This window comes from Lithobates pipiens, unplaced genomic scaffold (assembly GCF_037356315.1).
Source record: "Lithobates pipiens isolate NorthernLeopardFrog02 unplaced genomic scaffold, aLitPip1_a1.2 Scaffold_18, whole genome shotgun sequence".
Taxonomy (NCBI): Eukaryota; Metazoa; Chordata; class Amphibia; order Anura; family Ranidae; genus Lithobates; species Lithobates pipiens.
The window spans coordinates 622,695,188-622,719,365 of record NW_027507758.1 but is presented as its reverse complement, the minus strand read 5'-3'; the positions used below and the strand labels follow the sequence as shown (position 1 = coordinate 622,719,365).

Below are 24,178 nucleotides of genomic sequence, written 5' to 3'. Positions count from 1 at the left end.
GGCCTTCGAAACTGTGATAGGTAGTGAGAAGTGAAATCAAAAATTTGCACCCTAAGGCCGCGTACACACGGGCGGACTGTTCGCCCAACCTTGGCCGCTGAACAGTGTTTGGGCGGACAGTCCGCCCGTGTGTGGGCTTTCAGCGGACAGTTTCAGCGGACAGTTGGACGGACAAAGTCTTTCGGAAATTCCGAAAAACTGTCCGCTGAAACTGTGTTTGAGCGAACAGTCCGCCCGTGTGTAGGCTACTTTCGAAATGAGCAAACTGTTCCCGCTCGGAAAGTCCGCCCATTTCGAGCGCGTGTACAGGTAGGCGGGGCCCGCGAAGGAGACGTCGCGGGCTCCGCCGCCTGGAATGGGCTTAAAGGGGAACCCCAACGCCGAAAAAAATCGGCGTGGGGGTTCCCCCAAAGTCCACACCAGACCCTTGTCCGAGCACGCTACCCGGCCGGCCAGGAAAGGGGGGCGAGCGAGCGCGCCCCCCCTCCTGAGCCGTACCAGGCCGCGTGCCCTCAACATGGGGGGTGCCTTGGGGAAGGGGGGGCCGCGCGGCCCCCCCACCCCAAAGCACCTTGTCCCCATGTTGATGAGGACAAGGGCCTCTTCCCGACAACCCTGGCCGTTGGTTGTCGGGGTCTGCGGGCGGGGGGCTTATCGGAATCCGGGAGCCCCCTTTAAGAAGGGGGCCCCCGGATACCGCCCCCCCACCCTATGTGAATGAGTATGGGGTACAATGTACCCCTACCCATTCACCTGTGAAATAAAGTACAAAAAAAAACACAACACAGGGAAAAAATATTTTATTGCACAGCTCCGGGGGTCTTCCGTCTTCGGGGGTCTTCTCGCCGGACTCCTCCGCTATCTGTGTGTAGCTCTTTTACTAGCGGAGGAGTCCGGCTTTCTTCCTCCCCGCCGCCGGCCTCTTCTCCCGACTTCGGGGGTCTTGTCCCCCTCTTCGGTTCTTCTGCCGGGCCACCGCGCCTTCTTGTAGCTCTTTTACAGGCGGTGGCCCGGTCTTCTGTCGCCGCTGTCGTCGCCGCCGCCTTCCGTTCTTGTTCTTCTTCTTGTTCTTCTTCTTGTTCTTCTTCTTGTTCTTCTTCTCCTGGAGATGTTGACTCGACGAGCTCTCCGGCCGGAATGCCAGAGCCGCGCTGTGCGGTCACTTATATAGTGACAATGGGGCGGTGTCACATGGTATATGTCACATGGGTTGGTCACATGGTGACCCCGCCCCCTTACGATGTCATAGTCCCCATGTGACATCAACCCATGTGACATATACCATGTGACACCGCCCCATTGTCACTATATAAGTGGCAGCGGAGCGTGTCCCTGGCATTCCGGCCGGAGAGCTCGTCGAGTCAACATCTCCAGGAGAAGAAGAAGAAGAACAAGAAGAAGAAGAACAAGAACGGAAGGCGGCGGCGACGACAGCGGCGACAGAAGACCGGGCCACCGCCTGTAAAAGAGCTACAAGAAGGCGCGGTGGCCCGGCAGAAGAACCGAAGAGGGGGACAAGACCCCCGAAGTCGGGAGAAGAGGCCGGCGGCGGGGAGGAAGAAAGCCGGACTCCTCCGCTAGTAAAAGAGCTACACACAGATAGCGGAGGAGTCCGGCGAGAAGACCCCCGAAGACGGAAGACCCCCGGAGCTGTGCAATAAAATATTTTTTCCCTGTGTTGTGTTTTTTTTTGTACTTTATTTCACAGGTGAATGGGTAGGGGTACATTGTACCCCATACTCATTCACATAGGGTGGGGGGCCGGTATCCGGGGGCCCCCTTCTTAAAGGGGGCTCCCGGATTCCGATAAGCCCCCCGCCCGCAGACCCCGACAACCAACGGCCAGGGTTGTCGGGAAGAGGCCCTTGTCCTCATCAACATGGGGACAAGGTGCTTTGGGGTGGGGGGGCCGCGCGGCCCCCCCTTCCCCAAGGCACCCCCCATGTTGAGGGCACGCGGCCTGGTACGGCTCAGGAGGGGGGGCGCGCTCGCTCGCCCCCCTTTCCTGGCCGGCCGGGTAGCGTGCTCGGTCAAGGGTCTGGTGTGGACTTTGGGGGAACCCCCACGCCGATTTTTTTCGGCGTTGGGGTTCCCCTTTAAGCCCATTCCAGGCGGCGGAGCCCGCGACGTCTCCTTCGCGGGCCCCGCCTACCTGTACACACGCTCGAAATGGGCGGATTTGCCTCCGCCTTACGTGGGCGAGTCCGTTCATTTCAAAAGTTGAGCGGACTGTTTGGCAAACAGTTCGCTGAAACAGTCCGCTCGTGTGTGGGCAAGTCCGCTCATGCAAATTTTGAGCGGACTGTTTGCCGAAACTGTTTGATGAACAAGGTTGGGCAAACAGTCCGCGCGTGTGTACGCGGCCTTAGAAATCCTGAAGGCAGTGATTGGTTTTCCGGGTGCCGTACGCGGCTAGACTCCCAAAAAGTCCCACATATGTGGTATCCCCATACTCGGGAGAAGTAGCAGAATATATTTTGGGGTGCAATTCCACATATAACGATGACATGTGTGAGCAATATATAATTTAGTGACAACTTTTTGTAAACTTTTTTTTTTTTTTTTTTTTGGTGTCATTATTCAATCACTTGGGACAAAATAAAAAATATTCAATGGGCTCAACATGCCCCTCAGCAATTTCCTTGGGGTGTCTACTTTCCAAAATGGGGTCATTTGGGGGGGGGGGGATTTGTACATTAGTACTGCCCTGCCATTTTAGCACCTCAAGAAATGAGATAGGCAGTCGTAAATTAAAAGCTGTGTAAATTCCAGAAAATGTACTCTAGTTTGTAGACGCTATAACTTTTGCGCAAACCAATAAATATACGCTTATTGACATTTTTTTTACTAAAGACATGTGGCTGAATAAATTTTGCCCTAAATGTATGACTAAAATTGAGTTTATTCGATTTTTATTATAACAAAATGTAGAAAATATTTTTTTTCTCAAAATTTTCGGTCTTTTTCCATTTATATCGCAAAAAATTAAAATCACAGAGGCAATCAAATACCATCAAAAGAAAGCTCTATTTGTGGGAAGAAAATGACGCAAATTTCCTTTGGGTACAACAGTGCATGACCGCGCAATTACCAGTTAAAGCAGTGCAGTGCGAAAATGTAAAAAGACCTCTGGTCCTTAGGCTGAAAATTGGTCCGGGGCTGAAGTGGTTAAATAATGAATCCAAACGAAATAAAACTAAACACATTTTTTGTTTTGCACATGTCTATAAGTAAAGACCTGAAATAACTTGGAGTACCTTAGTGCATGGTGGAAGCGGCAGGTGGTATTGGGGGTGCCCAGGCCAACTTTGCATTGGGGCCCACAGGCTTCAAGTTACAACCCTGCTCTATGTTGTACATTACATACTCCTGACCCCTGCCCTATATACACTGTTGCATATTACATAAATCTGATACTGTATAGTCCTAACTTGTAGCCTATATAATAAGTTGTACATTACATAGTCCCATTTTCTACCAGCTGGGCATTTTATCCCTTACGATTTGATTGGACTTTTACATGTTGTAACAATATCTCCAAACTTTGGAACCCTAAACAGAAAGTGATAATGAGGGAGGAGTCAATAACCCAATGATGGGGGTCTTCAGGATCAGTCCAGTCTTCATCTTGGTTGTTCTCCCCCCATCCTCACTCTCTGACCTCTGGTGGGGCTCAGCCCCGCTGTTATTCATGACTAAATCATGGACTAAATAAGGAAGTGCAGGACTTCTTGTGTTGGGAAGATGGCAATGAGTGATAGAGGGGGAGGGGACACTCGTCCTATAATCCCCTCATCACTGTCACTCCTATAAAAGACATTTCTCCTTGTTTCCTCACTCTCTGACTAAGGACCATGAATAAAGAAATTAACTGATAGGTGTGACAGACCTAGCCGGCACAGAGGCTTTTTGAGGGGACTGAATGCGAGCCTCTTGCCTTCAGATTATGGGCCCTGGCATTTGGGGGAACGGTGCCCTTTGTGAGCTGTATGCCTGGGGACCCCTGAGGTGTTACTTGGATTCAGGTCCTTGTCCCCCCCCAAGACACACAGACTCTGGATATGTATATGCCATATTAGCAATAGACTGAATCACACTGTTGGGAAACAAACTCTTAGATGCTAATGTCATCAACTCCAGCCACCTGTCTGTTGTCTTGTATAATGTAAATTAGTCTAGTCTGGCTTGACACAGATTCTAAAGAGTATTTCACCAATTGTTATTTGTGCTAATTAACCTGCAATTAAATGAAGGAGTCCAATGTTGATTAGATAATTAGCTCATACTAATTAGGTTAGGTTTTAGTCATCCTGCTGTATATATTTGTGTGAGATCTCAAATAAAGGCTATTCCTGATGTACTCCAAGACTGGTGTTGTCTAGTTCTTGGGGGTTCCTATAGCCAGATCCATTGGACTCGTGTTCCATGACTTAGGAAGCCGTATTACTGACGGAAACACTCAAGCGGAGTGTAGGGGATAGGTTCCATCACAGTAGGAGTTCAGAGGACCCATTTACTAGTTACCTTGAGGGGGGAATTGTAAGATCCTCAGAGACAAAGCTGCCTGATGTGGGCGGAGTCCTGGTTTAGGGGAACCAATCAGCTCATGTCTAGTAATAATCTTTGTATTTCTATTTTAGTAGATGGACGGGAGATGAGGAAAACCTCAGAGGATTGTCTCACTTTGTCTCCGGACTGTAAAGTAGAAGATGAGGACATCACACAGTATAGTCCAGGAGAAAACCCGACTACCTCAAATGTCCATCCGGCACCACACAGTGTAGATGGACCATCGTATTCCTCTTATCCTGAGGAACCTCAGACTGTGAGGGACGGTGCCGTCCTTCCAACGGAGAAGAGCTTTTCCTGTGCTGAGTGTGGGAAATGTTTCCGGTTTATATCTCGTCTTAATATGCATAAAAGAACTCACACAGGGGAGAAACCATATTTATGTCCTGAGTGCGGGAAATGTTTTTCACATAAATCAAATCTTTACAAACATCAAAGACTGCACACGGGGGTGAAGCAATATTTCTGTCCTGAGTGTGGGAAATGTTTTTCAGAGAAGTCCAGTCTTAACACACATCAGCGATCTCATATGGGGGAGAAGATGTATTCCTGTCCTGACTGTGGGAAATGTTTTTCAAAGACATCCAATCTTTACACACATCAGAGATCTCACACGGGGGAGAAGCCATTTTCCTGTTCTGAGTGCGGGAAATGTTTTTCAAGGAAATCCATTCTTCACACACATCAGAGATCCCACAAAGGGGAGAAGCCGTATTCCTGTCCTCAGTGCGGGAAATGTTTTTCACAGACTGCCAATCTTTACACGCATCAGAGATCTCACACAGGTGAGAAGCCGTATTCCTGTCCTGAGTGTGCGAAATGTTTTTCAAACAAGTCCGGTCTTTACAAACATAGGGGATCTCACACGGGGCAGAAGCCGTATTCCTGTCCTGAGTGCGGGAAATGTTTTTCACAGAAGTTCAGTCTTTACAGACATCAGAGATGTCACACAGAGGTGAAGCCACTTTCCTCTCCTTAGTGAGGGAATCATTCCTCACTGAAGTCCTGTCTTCCTGTACATCGGGGATCCCACACAACCCTCGAGGTGTATTAGTGCCTTGAGTGTGGGAAATGTCTTCTATATGAATGTTGCTGGACATCACAGCTCTCATGTGGGGAAGAAGCACACCCTGATATACACCTCAGATATACTCCATGGCTGATCTTCATCATGTAAGAAACAGTTGATAAGGAGATCAGAGATCACCAAAGACATGGATGAAGTGTTGTACCGTGTTGGCTTTTCATTAGCTGAGTACATTTTGGGGTGTAGAGTGATAAGTAGAGCCTTGAAATAAATGAATGATATAGCGGGTTACAGAGCTAGAAGACCTGATATATCTTCACCAGCAAACTTAACGCAGACAAGTAAGAAATTCTGAAGTTGATGTCCTTCATTTCAAGGCTCTGTTTAACCAGTGGTGACCCCGAAGCGCGTCTCTCTGTCTTCAGTCCATCCTTCTCCCATCCCCCAACAGGAGGGAAGGAGAACTCTGAGATAAACTAGGTGAGAACTAAGGTTGGGTGAACGATTTGGTCTGAGCATAAGTTTGGGCCAAACATTGGCTGTTTTCACTGTTTGGGAACACTGGAATTTGCAGGACGTTCAGCAGGTGTCCGGCCCGCCGAACGCCCTGCAATGCACTGCAAGCTGCACTGTGCATTCTGACCCCTGATTGGGCAATGCTTTGCCCAATCTGGGTGCAGTAAAAGCTGGTTGTTAACCATTCAATACAGGGCACTTATACACCTTCCAGCCCAGACCAGCTTTCAGTGCTATCACACATTTGCATGGTGGTGCGATGCTGTACCCAAGCAAAAAAAAAAAAAATTCCCCCCCACAAATAGAGCTTTTTAATTGGTGGTATTTGATCACTTCTGGGGGTTTTTTTTGTGCTACAAATAAAAGATTAGCGAAAATTAAAAAAGAAAAAAAAGGTTTTTCTTAGTTTCTGTTACAAAACTTTGTAAATAAGTAAGTTTTCCCATTCACTGATGGGCACTGATGTGGCAGATTACTGATTGGCACTGATAAACAGCACTGATAGGTGGCACTGATGGGCACACATAGGTGGCACTGGAGGACACGTATAGGCAGCACTGATAGATGGCACTTATAGGCAGCACTGATGTGCATATCCCTAATGGGCAATGATTGCCATCCCTGGTGTGCTCCAGTGGGCTTACTTGGTGGTCATGGTTGGGCTTCCCTGGTGGCCATGGGTGGGCATCCCTGTTAGCCATGGGTGGGCTGGCGTGGTATGTCAGTCTGATGCCTCATACACACGGTTGGACAACAAAATCCATCTGATTTTTTTTTCCTACGGATTTTGGCCCAAACTTGTCTTGCATACACACGGTCGCACAATGTTGTTGGAAAATCAGATCGTTCAGAATGCGGTGACGTAGAACATGTACAACGGGACTATAAAGAGGGCAGTAGCCAATAGCTTTTGTCTCGCAATTTTTTCTGAGCATGCCTGGCACTTTGTCCGTCGGAATTGTCTACACACGATCGGAAATTTAAATGATCAGATTTTGTTGTCGGAGAATTTTAGATCCAGCTCTCAAACTTTGTGCATCGGAAATTCAGACGGAAAAAGCCAGATGGAGCCCACACACGATCGGATTTTCCGACAACAAGATCCGATCGCACATTTTCCGTCAGAAAATCCGATCGTGTGTACTGGGCATGACACACCGCATCTCTGATCGAGGCAAAGAGCCTCTGATGGAGGATCTTTACCACATGATCAGCTGTGTCCAATCGCAGCTGATCACAGTGTAAACAGGAAAAGCCATTTTTTGGCTTTTTCTCTACATGCACTGACAGACACGAGATCAGCGAGATCAGCTGCTCTCCTGACAGTGGGGTCTGCACTGATTATTAGTGCAAACCCCCGCACGATCGCGGCTTATCCTGCTGGACATCATATGACACCCAGTCAGAATAATGAAACCACTTCTCGGCCGTCATTTTGCTATATGGCAGGTGCGAAGTGGTTAAGGAGCAGAGCCAGGAAGCCACCCGCAGTGTTTTTAACAGTAAATGAGTCATCAGCTGTCAGTGGACTTACCCGCTGACAGCTGAAAAAACATTTCACCAGTAAAAAAATTATTTTAAAAAAATGGCATGGGGTCCCCCGCCCCAGTCCATACCAGATAAGCAGGGGTCAGAAGAATGTCATATACAGCTCAGTGTATAGAGTAGCGTATTAGAACCATGCCAGTCATATAGTCACTAGTAGGGATGAATGTGGATGAGCATGACTGCTTCCAACTGTGACTAGGAAGCAGAAGTTGCTTGAATCCACTGCTTCCTTACCAACCACTGATGTTACCCCCATCCCATTCACTTATGTGGTTGGAAATTACCAGCCACATGATAAAATGGCAGAGGTATAAAGCAGGTTTCACCATGGTCTGGCCATATTTGGGCAATAATGTCACCATTTGCATTACTACATGTTCCCCTGACCAGTGCCCGTACCCTCCTGCTATTTTTTTTGATACCTCCTTGCCTATTAGGCCAGAGCATGGGCATTTTTAATGTAGTGCCCCCCCCCCCGTAGGACCCGCTTGAGAATATTAGGTTCTATGTTCTGGCAGATGCCGAAATCTGTGGTCATGATGATGTGGAGCCTGGACCGACTTCTGTGACATCAGCAGAAAGCGAACTTCAGCCCGCTCTCTGCTGCAAAACGAACCGCACTCCTGTGATCCACAGGAGAAGTACCGCCAAACAAGCTTTGGGTGTACTTCTTTAATTTGACAGATTCAGCTCCCGTTGATTGCAATGGGGTTCCAGTTGGACACCTCTTCTTCTTTGATATTCACTAAACCCTCCTCAGACTGAACCCAGGGCAGTTTAGCTCATCACTAGTCGCTGGTTACATAGTTACATAGTTAGTAAGGTTGAATAAAGACACCAGTCCATCCAGTTCAACCTGAGTGATCATAATGATAATGGGTTATAGAGTGATCATAATGATAACGGCACACACGAAGAACTGTTCCATCAGCCGTGTCCCAGGAGCGTTGTGAGAACGACACCAGCTGGAGACCTCCCTGGACAGACGTTTTCAGCTCTGGACTTTTCATTTTGGCGACTCCGGTCTGTTTGGCCCACTGGATGGACACCTTTCTCCGCAGGCTTCCCCGGGATGGCTTGAACACTCTCCACCCCCAGAGATACAGACTGCGGCTCCCGTTGCACTGTCCCGATGTCTCGCATATTTGGCCGCCCATTGTCACCCCAACCACTCTGAGTGCCATTAATGTTTATATTATTGTTTTTAATAAACTGTGCTACGCTATGCATGCCTGGCGCCTTTCTCTCCCACATGCCCCCCTTTTTTACTGAGGAGTTCTTATTACATCCTCAGACAGTTTAGGGCAAATTTTTCTCAGAATAGAATAAACAAAATACTTAAAAAAAAGACCACATCCTGCTCCATGTATACCTACCTTGAACTACCATAATGAGGGTAAATGCTACTGTGCAGGTAAGTTGCTTATTTGGAAGATCATTGATCTAAAGAATCAACTGGCAACACCGTGGACCATCAACAACCTGGATAAGAGTATGGGACCCTACCTGTCAGGTGCTGGTTGGGGCCAGTATAGAGGAGGGTGGAGATAGGTCAGTGAGGTCAAGGCTCCAGAGGTAGGTAGCTGGGTTATAGTTAGAAGGTGTGGTAAAGGAAAGAGTGTTAGAGAGGTTAGTCTGGGGTTGATACATCCCAACAAATATGCAAAGTTTCATGATGTTGGGGATATCACCTAATGTGCGTTTGACGTCAGGAATTGCCTAAACAATAATTATGAGTAGTTTTACCAATCGGATTTCTTTAAAAAAAAACACAGATCAAACAATATGAATACAGACTAAATATGGAATATTTACTCACTAGATATGTATTCACAATAAATAGATTGTGGATGGACATAAATAAATAAAATCTTACATAAAATACAAAATTATTTGCAACACTTGCTAATGGGTTTTGCTATACAATGTGAAAGGATTAATTTCTCCCTGTGGACACAATGAGAAAAAAAATTATATATATATATATATATATATATATATATATATGGCAGGGCCATTTTTAATATTGATTGCACCTTGAGCAAACATTTTCTTGGGGCCGACCCCTATGCAATTTTGCTCTCCACCTGCTCTGAGTCTACAATAAATAGCAGCTAGACACAAAATCAGTTTACTGAATCAGATCAGGCAGTGATTATGTTTGGTTGCCAGAGGTTACAGTATATCATTACCACTCACTGACTGACTGCTGGAGGTTACAGCACATAATATGGCTCACATATTATTTTCTAGAGGTTACAGCACATGACTTCTGCTTGTTGATGGTTGCTAGAGATTACTGTACATCAATACTGTTCACTGATTGGTTGCCAGAGGTTACAGTGTATCATTACCGCTCACTGACTGGCTGCTAGAGGTTACAGCACACATGCCTCACTTATTTGTTAGAGGTTACAGCACATGATTTCTGCTTGTTGATGGTTGCTAGAGATTACTGTACATCACTACTATTTACTGATTGGTTGCCAGAGGTTACAGTGTATCATTACCGCTCACTGACTGGCTGCTAGAGGTTACAGCACACATGCCTCACTTATTTGTTAGAGGTTACAGCACATGACTTATGCTTGTAGATGGTTGCTAGAGATTACTGTACATCCAAACAGCTCACTGAATGGTTGCTAGAGGTCACTGGACATTCTTACCACTCACAAATTGGTTGCTAGAGCTTACTGCACATTATTACTGCTTACTAATTGGTTGCAGGAGGTTAGTGCACATCATTACCACTCACTGATTGGTTGCTAAAGGTTACACCACATCATCTCCTCACTGCCTGCACACCATGGTATTGGGAGGTGAGGGGACCCATCAATAGACAGAAAACTCCAATGTAATGGGGATTCACATTGACCACTAATGTCATGTGGATTTACACTGACCACTGATGTAATAGGAGCATTCACAGGAACCACTAATGTAAGGAGGGATTTACATTGACCACCAATGTAAAACGGACCTTCACACTGGCCACTAGTGTGAATGAAAAGATTGTACACCAAGCCCCAATGTAATGAGAAGATTTACACTGATACACCAATGTAACTGAGACATTTAGCCTGCTTTCACATTTGTGTGTGTGTTCGGAACGCATGCAAAATCTCTTTCCTGACACCACAGAAACGTGCTGCCCTTTAGCAGATACACAGCAGTGCCATTATTTGTTAATGACGCTCTCACACATCTGCTGAGATGTGCGTATTTATATGCACCACACTTTACGGTGATGTGGCACCATGTTTTGAAAAAGGGTTCCCCCCTCCAATTTGCTTGCCTTTGCAGAACAGGCTGTTGTTAGGCTTCATGACCACAGTTGTAGGCAGGACTTTCAAGCATGCCCCTTTACCTCCCCAGTGGGCAGCATTCAGCAGAAGTGAAGGTGGATATGACCCCGGGGGCCATGATATACATATGAATGTTGCCTCTATTTCCATATCAATGCAGCCGTTCCACGGATAGTTATATATTAATGCTGCTGCTATTTGTACATCAATGCAGGTTATTTACATGTAAGCGCAGGGCCTGGAGGTGAGTCATCTGTACACGGCAATAGGCAGAGCTGAGCAGCATTAGTAACAGAACTTCACACGGAGATATCTGGACACAGCACGGGACTAAAACATCAAGGGAATTTGAACTGGGATAGTTGGCAAGTATGAGGCAGCTGCTTTGAGCCCCACAACAATGATGGGGCCAAGGGCAGGTGCCCCTTTTGCCCTGCCTTAAAGATGGCCCTGCCTAACAACAGTTCCTGTTCCCGTTCAACAGCCCATGGGCCCCGCCCAATAGGGGGCCCTGCCAAGATACATATCCGAGTGTACTCGGTTCGGCTCCACTCACAGTCCCGCCATAACACAATAATGGACATAAAACAGGGACTGGGAGTGACTGTGAGCCGAGCCAAGTACACTGGGCTACTCTCGGGACTGCGAGAGGACCCGAGAGCTGCCGAGATACACAGAACTCTGTATCTCGTCAGCGCCATTTTTAAACTTCGAGGCTGCAAATGTCAAGGCTGCAAATGACACTGGGGCAAGGTTGCAAATGACAAGGCTACACTGACAAGTCTGCAATGACACTGAACAAGGCTTCAGCTGGATGGGTCAACGCTGCAGATGGACATTGATAAGGCTGCATTGATGGGCATTTAAATGGAAGTTTTTTTCCTTAAACTTCCCTCCTAAAAGTTTTTTTCCTTAAAATTTCCTCCTAAACTAGGGGTGTGTGTTATACGCCGGCGCATGTTATACACCGATAAATACGGTAATGTATAGAAGATAGGGCCCGAAAGTTACTCAAGCCCAGAGACCCCCACCACCCTAAGTCCTGCCCTGAAGACCAGGGATATATTTGCTGTAAAGAACTTGTTGGAGGACTGTGATACCATGATACAAGTTTGGCCATGTGATATTTCCAATGTGTTTGTGTGTGTGTATATATATATATATATATATATATATATATATATATATATATAAAAAAATATTTAATGTTAGGAGATCTGGTAACGCCATTAGATGAGTATACATTTCTAATGCATCAATAATTTAAACACAATTATATTGATTAGGAATAGACGTTTTACAATATATATGTATATATGTGTGTGTGTAAATATATATATATATCACCCCTGCAAATAAAAACCTTTTCTAAAGGACTTTCATGGTGTCAGCGTCCAAAGTTGTTGGGTACTAACTCTGGGAACCCCTAGACGTGGAAGAACCAACCAAGCGGAGGTAACCGGTAAGCCCAAAAGTTAAGGCCGCCCTGCCAAGGGTTATGGCCGCTACACATATATAATTATATTGGCTGTTATTCAGGTTATTGTTCATGTTATTGTTCATGTTATTGTTCATGTTATTGTTCATTAGGGCGGCACAGTGGTGTAGTGGTTAGCACTCTCACCTAGCAGTAAGGAGGGTCGCTGGTTCAAATCCCAACCACGACACTACCTGCCTGGAGTTTGCATGTTCTCCCTGTGCCTGCGTGGGTTTCCTCCGGGTGCTCCGGTTTCCTCCCACAATCCAAAGACATGCAGGTAGGTTAATTGGCTTCTGTCTAAAATTGGCCCTAGTATATTAATTAGGGACCTTGGATTGTAGGCTCTTTGAGGGTAGGGACTGATGTGAGTGTGCAGGGGTGATTGTAGACACTCACTCAGGTTGAACTGGATGGACTGGTGTCTTTATTCAACCTTACTAACTATGAAACTATGAAACTATGAAACCTGATCATCAATCTGATTATTTCCTGTTTACATTTAGCACTGCTACAATTTATACTATTTAACGTATGTGGGTATCTCACTTTTAGTGGCTGCTTACCATTTATTTTTTATGTGCCATTAGCGTGGTATTTTATTTCTGTTTTATTACCTGCAATGCAAGTATTTTAGCACTTCCAAAGGAATGCATTGCTTTTTTTCTTATGATGTTTAACCTAGAAGCTCATTCTTGTAGCGGGGTGCAAATTGAACAGGACAGAGCAGCAGAATGTCTAAGGCCGCGTACACACGCGGGGACTGTTCGCCCAACTTTGTCCGTCAAACAGTTTCGGCAAACAGTCCGCTCAAAATTAGCATGGACGGACATGGCCACACACGACGAACGAACAGTTTGCTGAAACCGTGCGCGATGACGTGAACGGCACGTACGACGGGACGAAAAATACGACGTCCTATACACTGCATTATAACTTTCGGCGTGTAAATCCTTTCTGAGCATGCGCGGAACTTAGTTTGACGAACAAGCCTACACACGGGCGGACTGTTCGCTCAAACAAGGTTTCAGCGGACAGTTTTACGGAATTTCCGAAAAACCTTGTTCGTCAAACTGTCCGCTGAAACTGTCCGCTGAAAGCCCACACACGAGCGGACTGTCCGCCCAAACACTGTTCAGCGGACAAAGTTGGGCGAACAGTCCGCGCGTGTGTACGCGGCCTTAGTGGTCAGCACCTTGCAGTACTGGGTGTTCAAAACCCAACCAGGACACTTTTACCTGCACTGCAGGATATCAGATTAAGGCAGTTATGTAGAAGAGGTTTTCCAGCATAATGAGTCACCTGTTTGGTTGATGTGGCCTTCATCAGCTTAGCCCTATAGATGTAGTTGACATTGGAGGATGCTGTGTCCTTCAGGGGTATACTCAATCAGGATGATTGGGTGTGTCCGTGTGGGGTGTAGCCTCGTGTTGGACTTGTCCCTAAGAGGTATATCTGTCTGCAGTTGCAGCTTGGGAGCCTGCTTTAATCCTTGCCTCTCTTCCAATGCTATGGAAGTTGGGATGAAGAATATTCTATCCTAAAGAACAATTCTGACAAGTGGGACAATCTGGTCTGCGTTGCAAGAGTTTAAACTGCCCCCTTCAAGAGCTAGCTTTATCTTGATAGCAAATAGCTGGAGATGATTCTACAAGTAGAACAATCCTGTCTGCATTGCAAGAGTTTAAACAATCCCCTTAAAGGACGAGCTTCTGTAGCACTAACCCCCGAAAGGAGCTGCTGGTTATTTTTCTGGGCTTACCGTTACCTTCCGCTTCTTCTTTGGCACATCTAGGGGATGTCCCGTGGTAGATGGCCCAGTAACTTGAGACTGACAATAGATCCAGTTGAATGGATTTTATTTGCAAACATCAACCATTGAACAGTCTTTAATTTGGGATCAGAGGGTTGGAAAGGAAAGTTCAGGTAATCTCAATGTCGAAGTCTATAAACGTTATGGAACTTGCTTACTTTGACTGCATCCAGAGAATAGCCATTCGCAGCTGGATGAGCACTCAGGTTGGACAGTCCCTCTCTCAAAAGGCCTAGCAGCCAACAAGGTGCTTACTCAGGAACAAAGTCTTTATCACCGATGTTGCAGAACACGCAGGAAACTAAGCTGTAGAACACTTGTAGGATACCTGGATCTTTCAACCACTTTGGTGATATCCACAAGTCCGGATTCTCTCGGTTACTTCCACCCTTCCAGGCTCTTGTTAAGAAAACCAACCTCACGCGTGGTGTTCTTCTAAAGAGTCCTCCCCTGGAATGCTTGAAGTTCAATGGGCCTCTCTCGAACCAGAGACGACACTCAACCACCTCAGAATCCTTCTTTCGTTTCCCTGCCTCAAGCTAGCCAGCTCCGAGGCATCAGCGTCGGGTGGATCCGCATCCCAGGCCATAGCCTTCCTGGGGGCTGGTCAGGAGGACCAGGACCATATACTCAGCACAGCATACTGGACCGGAAGCCCCCGAACCACGTGACATCCGTGTCTTAAATACCCTCTCTCAGAGGGCACAGCGAGAGGGCCACTCCCACTGACCTGACTCCGAAAGAAAGTAACCAAACGCCTGACTAGACCATAGTTCCACGCCTCCACCAGAGAGCAGCGCCCCCTTGTGACCAGGCTGAAAATTTCATGGCCCAGTCAGACTGACACGAAAGTCTAATTTAGACAAATAGGCCCAAACCAAACTGTAGTCTGGGTAAAGGTTTAACTTTGAAAAACATAGCAGGTGCTCTTCAGGAGCCCGCCGCTACACTTCATTTTATAGCAAATAGCTATCAATAATTCTACAAGTGGGACAATCTTGTCTGCATTGTGAGAGCCTAAACAGCCCCCTTCAAGGGCTAGCTTCATTTGACAGCTAAGAGCTGTGTTTAGTCTGGCCTCCTGCCTTATGCCGCGTGCGCACAATCAGACATTTCGACGGACTTTCAAATGAACGGACTTGCTCACACACGATCACTCCAAAAGTCTGACGGATTCGAACGTGATGACGTAGAATGAGGAAGTTCATAACCAGTAGCTGCCCTAGCGTCGGTTTTAGTCCGTCCGGACTAGCACACAGACGACCGGATTTTTCACTCGAGTTAACGGATTTTGTGGTCGGAATGTCCGACCGTGTGTACAGGGCATTAGTGTACAGCAGGGCTGGACTGGGACAAAAATTTGGCCCTGGACTTCATCCAGACCAGCCCACTTTAATTTTGCAAACACACACAAAAACAGTATATATACTGTTGGGGGGGGGGGGGGGTGTAGGACACAAGGGGACACAGTGGGGGGTGGAGGACACAGGGGAACACTGTGGGGGGTTGAGGACACAGGTGGGCACAATGGAGGTGAAGGACGCAGTGGGGACCGCGCAGCCATTACTTTCACAGGCTGTCACTCAAACTCCCAGTAGTCCTGATGGCCAGTACATGCCTGGTGTACAGTATATAAGACACAGCACAAGGCTGTGTTCACGCGAGATGTTTCTCAGGGCTGCAGTTCCTCTTAGCTCCAAAAGGTGGTGATCTCACTTCTACCCAAACAAGAAGTCTCTATGAAAGACAGACAGGAAGTGATGTCAGGTACAGACAGGAAGTTCTGGGTGAGAGGCGAGTCGGGAGGAAGTAGAGAGGAGACATTGCTGGAAGTGGCAGCAGAGGAGGTAATAAGATCTTATGTTCTATTTACACCCAGTAACCCCCCCCCCCCCCCCCCCGTCATGTCCGTCCTCTTCCTCCATAGTCACTGTGATGTCTTTTATCTCCAGCAGATGATGATACACACTTATGATACCTAGATTAACCCCTTCAGGGGCAGAACATTTCCCCCACTTACAGGGCCGCAACATTCTCCTCATTTTGGAGATAAATTCTAGTAATATGGTCCTCTACACAAACAGCACTGACAAAAAATATACAAAACAATGACCATACATGGCCTACAAAGGGCAATTATTACCCTACACAGGCAGCAAATGGGCAATCATTACAATATGCAGTCAACACAATGATGGAGTGCAGGGGTCAGGAGTATGGAGCATAGAGCCACTTACATTGCTGGTCAGGAGGAAGAAAACATTCCCCAGCCTTCCATGAGGAATATGTTCCATCATTGGTGTCAGAGGGAGGAAAATACCGAGGGTTCTGAGGGAAGTAGAGGAGCTGTTAGTAAAGCTAAAACACTTTAGGGTAAAGTTGCCACCTCACCCCTTTAAAGCCGAACACATTAATTACACGGGTTCTGAGGCTGATTAAGGTGGTAATTAAACTCACTTGGTGCCTTATCTGCATTAAATTAGCCTCAGAACCTGTGTAATTCATATGTGTTTCGGGTTTAAAGGGATAAGGTGGCAACCCTGCTTTAGGGGCCTCTGAAGGTTTAATGTAGTTGAAGGACTCTGGGACCCTTGAGGGGGAAGTCAGGCTGTAGGGCTCTGAGGAATAGAGGGTTTCTGGGACTCTGAGGGACAGAGGGTGGGTCTCTGGGTCTGTGATGGACCTCCCACCCCCACCTCTGCTTATTTTGCAGACCTTACAGAACTGGTAACTTTAAAGTGGTTGTAAACCCTTACAACCAACTTTGACCTACAGGTAAGCCTAGATTAAGGCTTACCTGTAGGTCCAAGAAATATTTCCTAAACCTACACGGTTTAGGAGATATTTGCCGAAAGACAGGCACCGCTGTCTACGGCGCATGCGCCGTAGACAGCGGCGCGCAGGCGCACTAAGCGCGCTGTGGTCAACGGCGATATGCCGCGAGTGGACGTGTGCGGGAGTGACGTCATCGCGGCTTCGCCGAATGACAGCGGCGGAGAAGCGAGACCCACCGAGAAGATGGATGCGCCGGACTACAGGGGACAGCGGTGACTTCGCTGGCTCCTGTGTCAGGTAAGTGGCACATAATGGACTACTATGCGATGCATAGTAGTCAATTATGCTTTACCTTTGCAGGGAATGAGAGGAAGTAAACCCATTAGGGTTTACTTCCTCTATAACCATCTTATTGTCTGACTGGTCAGGTGATTTGTTCCCGGAATATCCAGTAAGATGAAGAAGGGCATTCCTGCACTCGTTCTTAGAGGAGTTCTCTTTTAGCCGCAAACCAGTTCTGAAAGGAAACAAACCCAACAGAGAAAAGGGAATATCTGATCCGGCAGGCCAAGGCTTCAAAATGGTAGCACTAAATAGTCCAGATTAAATGTGTTTCCATGGCGGAAGCAGAGCATAAATGTACAGCAACCCTCCTATTACCCCCCTCATATCCACATCCTATTACTGTGTGACCAACACCATCCAAATAATTCTTACTTTCATTTACCAAAGTTATCCGTCTACAAGGAGACCTGTATAGATCAAATGACGGCATCAGTGAGGATGGAGAAGGACCGGAGTCACATGACTGAGAAGATTCTAAACCTCACCCTGGAGATCATCTACCTGCTGACCGGAGAGGTGAGGAGGATTCTGGGAGGTCACATGATATCACTCTTATCTCTATCAGACCTGACCGGAGAGGTGAGGAGGATTCTGGGAGGTCACATGACATCACTCTTATCTCTATCAGACCTGACCGGAAAGGTGAGGAGGATTCTGGGAGGTCACGTGACATCACTCTTATCTCTATTAATAAAACGCAGACCTGACCGGGGAGGTGAGGGGGATTCTGGGAGGTCACATGACATCACTCTTATCTCTATTAATAAAACACAGACCTGACCGGAGAGGTGAGGAGGATTCTGGGAGGTCACATGACATCACTCTTATCTCTATTAATAAAACAGACCTGACCGGAGAGGTGAGGAGGATTCTGGGATTCTAACATGATATTCCTATGAGCAAAATAATAAGCGCAACCTCTAAAGCGAAAATGCAAATAGCAAGTAAACACGTGATGCGTTGAAAAGAAAGTGAACACATAATGCTCCAAATTATTAAGAAACTAAAATAAAGTGCAGAGTGCTGAATGTTCAGAATTGGAAGTCCAAACATATATAGCCAGAATGGATCCTGGATAAACAAAGAATTCTTGCAGAACTAATAAATTGCTTCTTGTAAAGTGCTTCTTAAAGTGGTTGTAAACCCTTACAGACCACTTTGACCTACAGGTAAGCCTAGATTAAGGCTTACCTGTAGGTCCAAGAAATATCTCCTAAACCTACATGGTTTAGGAGATATTTACTAAAAGACAGTCACAGCTGTCTATGGTGCATGCGCCATAGACAGCGGCACGCAGGCGCACTAACGTCGTTAGCAGCATGCCGCTGCTAACGGCGATATGCCGTTAGTGGCGGCTCCCGTGCGCATGCGCGGGAGTGACGTCATCGCTGCTCCGGTGCTGTGAGTGGCCGGAGCAGCGATACCCGGAAGAAGATGGACGCTTTGGACTACAGGGGACAGCGGTGACATCGCTGGCTCCTGTGTCAGGTAAGCGACACATTATGGGCTACTATGCGATGCTTAGTAGCCCATTATGCTTTGCCTTTGCAGGGAGACAAAGAGGAAGTAAACCCATCAGGGTTTACTTCCTCTTTAAGGGATCCTCCTTAAACAATGAGCTTGCAGAGCACTTAGCTGCTCATCTTTGAGCTTGCTGGAACTTAGACCAAGTGGAACTGGACTAAGTGCTACCGATCGGATTGAGGGCTGGTTGGACGATCGTTTTTGGGTCATCTGGACACCCGGGAGTTCTACATGCCCATTTCAGCTACTGATAAGGTAAGCGCTCTGTGAGCTCATTGTTTAAGGAGGATCCTTAAAGAAGCACTTTACAAGAAGCACTTTATTTGTTCTACAAGAATTCTTTGTTTATCCAGGATCCATTCTGGCTATATGTGTTTGGACTTCCGATTTTGAACATTCAGCACTCTGCACTTTATTTTTGTTTTTTAATATTTTGGAGCATTATGTGTTCACTTTCTTTTTAATGCAGCACGTGTTTACTTGCTATTTGCATTTTCACTTTAGAGGTGGCGCTTATCATTATTTTGCTTATTCATTTTATAATGCACTTGTACACTTTATAGATTGAGCTGCAATTTCAGCCTTTATATATTTATATTTTGTGCTTTAGTTATTGACATACGGTCCCTATAGTTTTCCACTATTGAAACCAGGCAAGCGCTAGAGATTCACTATTTTATGATATTCCTATTGGTTCTTCAATATAGAGATTTCCTCTTGTGAAGTCAGGTGATCATATGACCATCACAGTGCCTCCATGTGACTCCCTAAAACCTGAGAGACACAACATGGAGAAGATTCTAGAAGTCACCAAGAAGATGATCGAGCTGCTGACAGGAGAGGTGAGCGGTGCCGGGAATTCTGGGACATTATCCAGTAACAGACAAGGGATGTGTCTGGATGGTGACTGTATCATTGTGTGTGTCAGGTTCCTATAAGGTGTCAGGATGTCACTGTCTATTTCTCCATGGAGGAGTGGGAGTATTTAGAAGGACACAAGGATCTCTACAAGGACGTCATGATGGACAATCAGCCGCCCCTCACATCACCGGGTAAGAGGAGACTTTATTGTAAAGGAGAGAGCAGTACGGAGGCTCCACCTAGATCCCCCATCATCTGATAAACACATAGAAACAATGTATTCAGTCAGTGTGTGTGTTTCCTACAGATGGATCCAGTAATGGGAACCCACCAGAGAGATGTCCCCGTCCTCTGTATTCCCGGGATTCCACACAGGAAGGACACACCATCCCTCATCATCATCAGGTAGAAGATGATTGACAATTATTGGTAGATCTGATTTATACACAGCATGTTTTTTACAATTATTTTTTTATTATATATTCAGAGTGGAAGCCTCAGGGATGATAATATTGTTGTTAAAGAAGATTATAAAGAGGAGGATGAGGAGTATGATGTGATGGAGGAGTTTTCAGAAGGACACAAGGATATGATGGAGCCACTTAATACCAGGAACCCACCAGAGAGATGTCCCCGTCTTCTGTATTCCCGGGATTCCAAACAGGAAGTTCACTCCATCCCCCAATGTTACAAGGTTGGTGAGACGGAGCTTATAAAACACAGATCTATGGAGACAATGTGTGGATTTTTTTTATGTGATATAATAATAAAGCTTATATTTCTCTTACGTTCACCGACTGACACAGCTCCTTTCTTAGACCATCAGGTTGTTATGCCACCTACAGGAGAGGACTAGGCAGAACATGTTAAAATGTTGTGATAAAACTAGAACTTTCTAGTTCTGCCCAAGGGGCGGTCCCTTAGGTAATAACCCCTCAGCCTGCTACTGCAGTCTCAGTTTTTTTCTGCCTAGTGAAGGAGAAGGACCTAGGAACCCTGTGGGCCCATCGGTCCATGGATTTTTCTGCAGAAGTTTTACTTTTTGCGCAAGATTAAAGATCCTGTGATCTGTTATCAACAGCCGGCTGGGTGACAGGCTGGATACACTTATCCTTGTAGTCTCCCCAGCCTGGCCAGCGAGCGTGTGCAGACCAGAGCTCCGGGCTGGGTCGGCCACGACATGCCCCCAGCTCCAGGGGCGGCCGGTGGGTGTAATGCCCCGGGGCAAACATATGACCGAGCTACTGATGTCTGCCTCACAGTGTGCCAGGCCAGCAGCCACCCCATACTGATCGGAGAGTGGGTCTGTGATGGAATGTCCCCCAGCTCTTCAGGACTGGTTACCGCAAGTTTTGAGGTGGTTTGTAAGGTAGTGACTCCCAGATTGAGGAACACTGTATTTTTTTGTGGGTAAAAAGTTCTGTGCTGTTCCAACATTCTGTTTTTTGTGGGTGAAGTTTTATACTGTTTTCCACATGCCAATGTGGGTGAAGGTTTTATGCTGTTTTCCACCCCTTGTTTTGGCACTGCTTGGGGATGTCCCGATAGTCTAATGCCGCGTACACACAATGTGTCTTATCGGACCGTGTCGTCAGATAATCCGACTGTGTGTGGTATGCATCGGACTGATTCCGTCCGAATCTCCGTCGGACCCAATTTTCCAACATGTTGGAAATATTTCCCGACCAACTGGGCCGGTCTCACGTAATCCGATCATGTGTAGAGAATTTTGATCGGACCAAGTGCCACGCATGCTCAGATCAAATTCCTACATCAAAGCTATTGGCTACTAGCCTGAATCTAGTCCCATCGTAACGAAATTACTTCATCACGTTCTGAAAGATCGGATTTCTCATATCGTCTTCCAGGACAGCCTTTGAGATATAGGGCTCCTCCCTCCGGGACAGGAAACACGTCAAGCCAATTAAATAAAAGGTGTGGTCCTCCAGGCCCTCCTCAGTTTTTGTGTTTCCTGCCGGACGGGAAGGAGCACGTCTTGGAACTGGTAAGGGGAGCTCCTTCTCAGGGGTTTTACCTGGGGAGAGCGCCTTGATGGACCTGGCCCTTAGCACCCCTCGGTCCGAACGAAGGGAGGAGAGGGTAGCTTTCAGTCCCCGCTGCCATTTAAACGTTCGGAGAGAACGGGACCCCGATACGCGGCAATCTCCCCCTCGGAGCGCTAACCGCTCGTACCTGTCGGTCGGAGGCGGCGGGAGACGTTCGCTCTACCGACCGGCGTTCGGGTACTGTGAGCGGTACGTTCGTAAGAACGCACGGCGTCGGGGCGGAGTTTTTGCGCTCTGGCGTACGGAAGTGGGAGAGACGCACTTCCGCCGGATTCGCGTCATCAGGGGGCGCCGCAGGACCCGTTCCAGTCCTTTGGGCGCGGCGGTGTGACTACAGGGTTGCCTGGAGCAGTGTGAAGGCTCAGAGAGACTGAGTGATACACAGGAACCATGGAGAGTGCGGTTGTGCAGGTGGACTCCGGTTCAACAGGCTCCAGTACCTCTCAGGTAAGCTTGGTGAGGGCAGACCAGGACTTACACTGGGGGGTGGGGGGTCACTCTGACCCGTAGCACCTTCCCGGGGTGGAGAACCTGCTGGTGAAGGGGGGCACTTCCTAAACAGACCCTAGAAGCACAGTGGTGTGGTCAGGGGTGGTATTTTAATGGGACCCTGTTTTTCTTTGTTTTTAGGTTAAACAGGACAGAGCCCAGATACCTTTACCCAGAAGGAAATGTGCCGTGTGTGGGGCTAAGTTAGGCACCGGTTGGGAGAAGCCGCTTTGCCCAGATTGTGTCAGTAGCCTGGTAAAAGAGGACTCGGTGGCAGCTTGTCACAATGTTTTAACATCCGTAAAGGATGAGATTGCATCCACCTTCCAATCTTTTAAAAACATGATGGATAGGATGCAGGGTCCTTCTGTCTCTTTACCCAGAGCCGTGAGTATGCCTTCCTTATCCGAACCAAGTCAGGAGGAGGAGGTGGATAGGGAGAGGTTATCCAGGTCATTAGCCTCCTCTAGGACAGAGTCTACTTCAGAATCTGAGGGGGAGGAAGAGGCCATTAGATCAGCCAGATACAAGCTGTCTTTGGATGATGTGGGTGACCTCCTCAAGGCTATATATGACACCTTAGAGATCAGAGAAGAACAGGTCCAGCTTTCAAAACACGACATGATGTATCAAGGGTCGAGTGTAATGAAAGACAGGGTATTCCCCGTCCATAAGTCGCTAGTGGAGGCGATTCTGCTGGAGTGGGAACAACCGGAAAAAAGGCCATTTTTTTCAGGTAGCCTTAGAAGGAGGTTCCCTTTTGAATCGGATGCGGTGCATCCCTGGAACAAGGTTCCCAAATTAGACGCTCCCTTGGCTAAGGTCTCTAAGAAGACAGATTTGGCCTTTGATGATATGGGTTCACTCAGGGACCCTATGGATAAGAGGGGAGATCTGCTGCTCAAGAGAGCCTGGGATGCCTCTTCCATCGGGCTTAAACCGGCCCTAGCAGCTACCTGTGTGGCCAGAAACTTGGAGTGTTGGCTTACACAGTTACAATCACATATTTCTGCAGGTACTTCTAGGCAACAGCTGTTGAAGTCCTTTCCGCTACTGTTTAAAGCGGTGGGCTTTTTAGCGGATGCCTCGGCAGAATCAGTCAAACTGGCTGCTAGATCAGCAGCACTAGTGAACGCTGCCAGAAGGGCCGTTTGGCTTAAGACCTGGTCAGGAGACACAGCTTCAAAACTAAAGTTGTGTGGATTACCCTTTTCAGGGGACCATTTGTTTGGGCCCGGCCTGCAAGAGGCGTTAGAGCGCACGCAGGATAGGAAGAAAGCTTTCCCAGAAAGGAAAAAGAGACCTGAAGGGAAACGCCTTTTTCGAAGCCCCAGGCAGCAAAACCTGCAGGAAAGGGAGGTTCGCCCCAAAAAGCATTGGACGGGTCACAAGGGAAGAGGCAGAGGAGGTATCTTATTCAATCCTCCTCAACCCTCCCCTAAAACCCAGTGACTCCTGCGTCCCGGTGGGAGGAAGACTGGGGAAGTTCCTCCCACAGTGGGAAGCTTCAACCGAAAGTCCGTTCATTCGAGATCTTGTAAGGAACGGCTACAGGTTGGAGTTTGGTTCAGTTCCCCTCCCGAACTTTCAAGTAACAAGGTTACCAAGGGACCAAGAGAAAGCAGAGGCTTTGGCTCTTCTTCTGGGGGATCTGGTGGACCAAGAAGTAATGGTGCAGGTACCTCAGGAGGAGCGAGGCTTGGGGGTTTACTCCCACGTATTCGTGGTAAAGAAACCTTCGGGGAAGTTCAGGTTAATACTGAATCTCCGTCCCCTGAACAGATTTATAAAATACAAGCGGTTCCGGATGGAGTCAATCTTCTCGGTAACCAAATTCCTGTTTCAGGGCTGTCACATGGCCAC

General features: G+C 47.3%; 2 protein-coding genes across 2 annotated transcripts in view; both read left to right on the top strand.

The window, feature by feature from the left end:
- Nucleotides 1–8,885, top strand: part of LOC143986858 (uncharacterized) — a 46,103-nt gene extending 37,218 nt beyond the window's left edge. The window contains exon 17 of the mRNA XM_077485265.1: nt 4,641–8,885. Within this exon, the coding sequence (XP_077341391.1) occupies nt 4,641–5,548 (908 nt within the window). The 3' untranslated portion in view covers nt 5,549–8,885. The remainder of the gene's footprint in view (nt 1–4,640) is intronic.
- A 7,138-nt stretch (nt 8,886–16,023) lies between these two features.
- LOC143989526 (uncharacterized) overlaps nt 16,024–24,178 on the top strand; it is a 59,413-nt gene continuing 51,258 nt past the window's right edge. The window contains exons 1-6 of the mRNA XM_077489659.1: nt 16,024–16,102; nt 17,763–17,891; nt 19,607–19,741; nt 19,828–19,951; nt 20,068–20,165; nt 20,248–20,454. Coding sequence (XP_077345785.1) covers nt 17,796–17,891; nt 19,607–19,741; nt 19,828–19,951; nt 20,068–20,165; nt 20,248–20,454 — 660 coding nt within the window. The 5' untranslated portion in view covers nt 16,024–16,102; nt 17,763–17,795. The remainder of the gene's footprint in view (nt 16,103–17,762; nt 17,892–19,606; nt 19,742–19,827; nt 19,952–20,067; nt 20,166–20,247; nt 20,455–24,178) is intronic.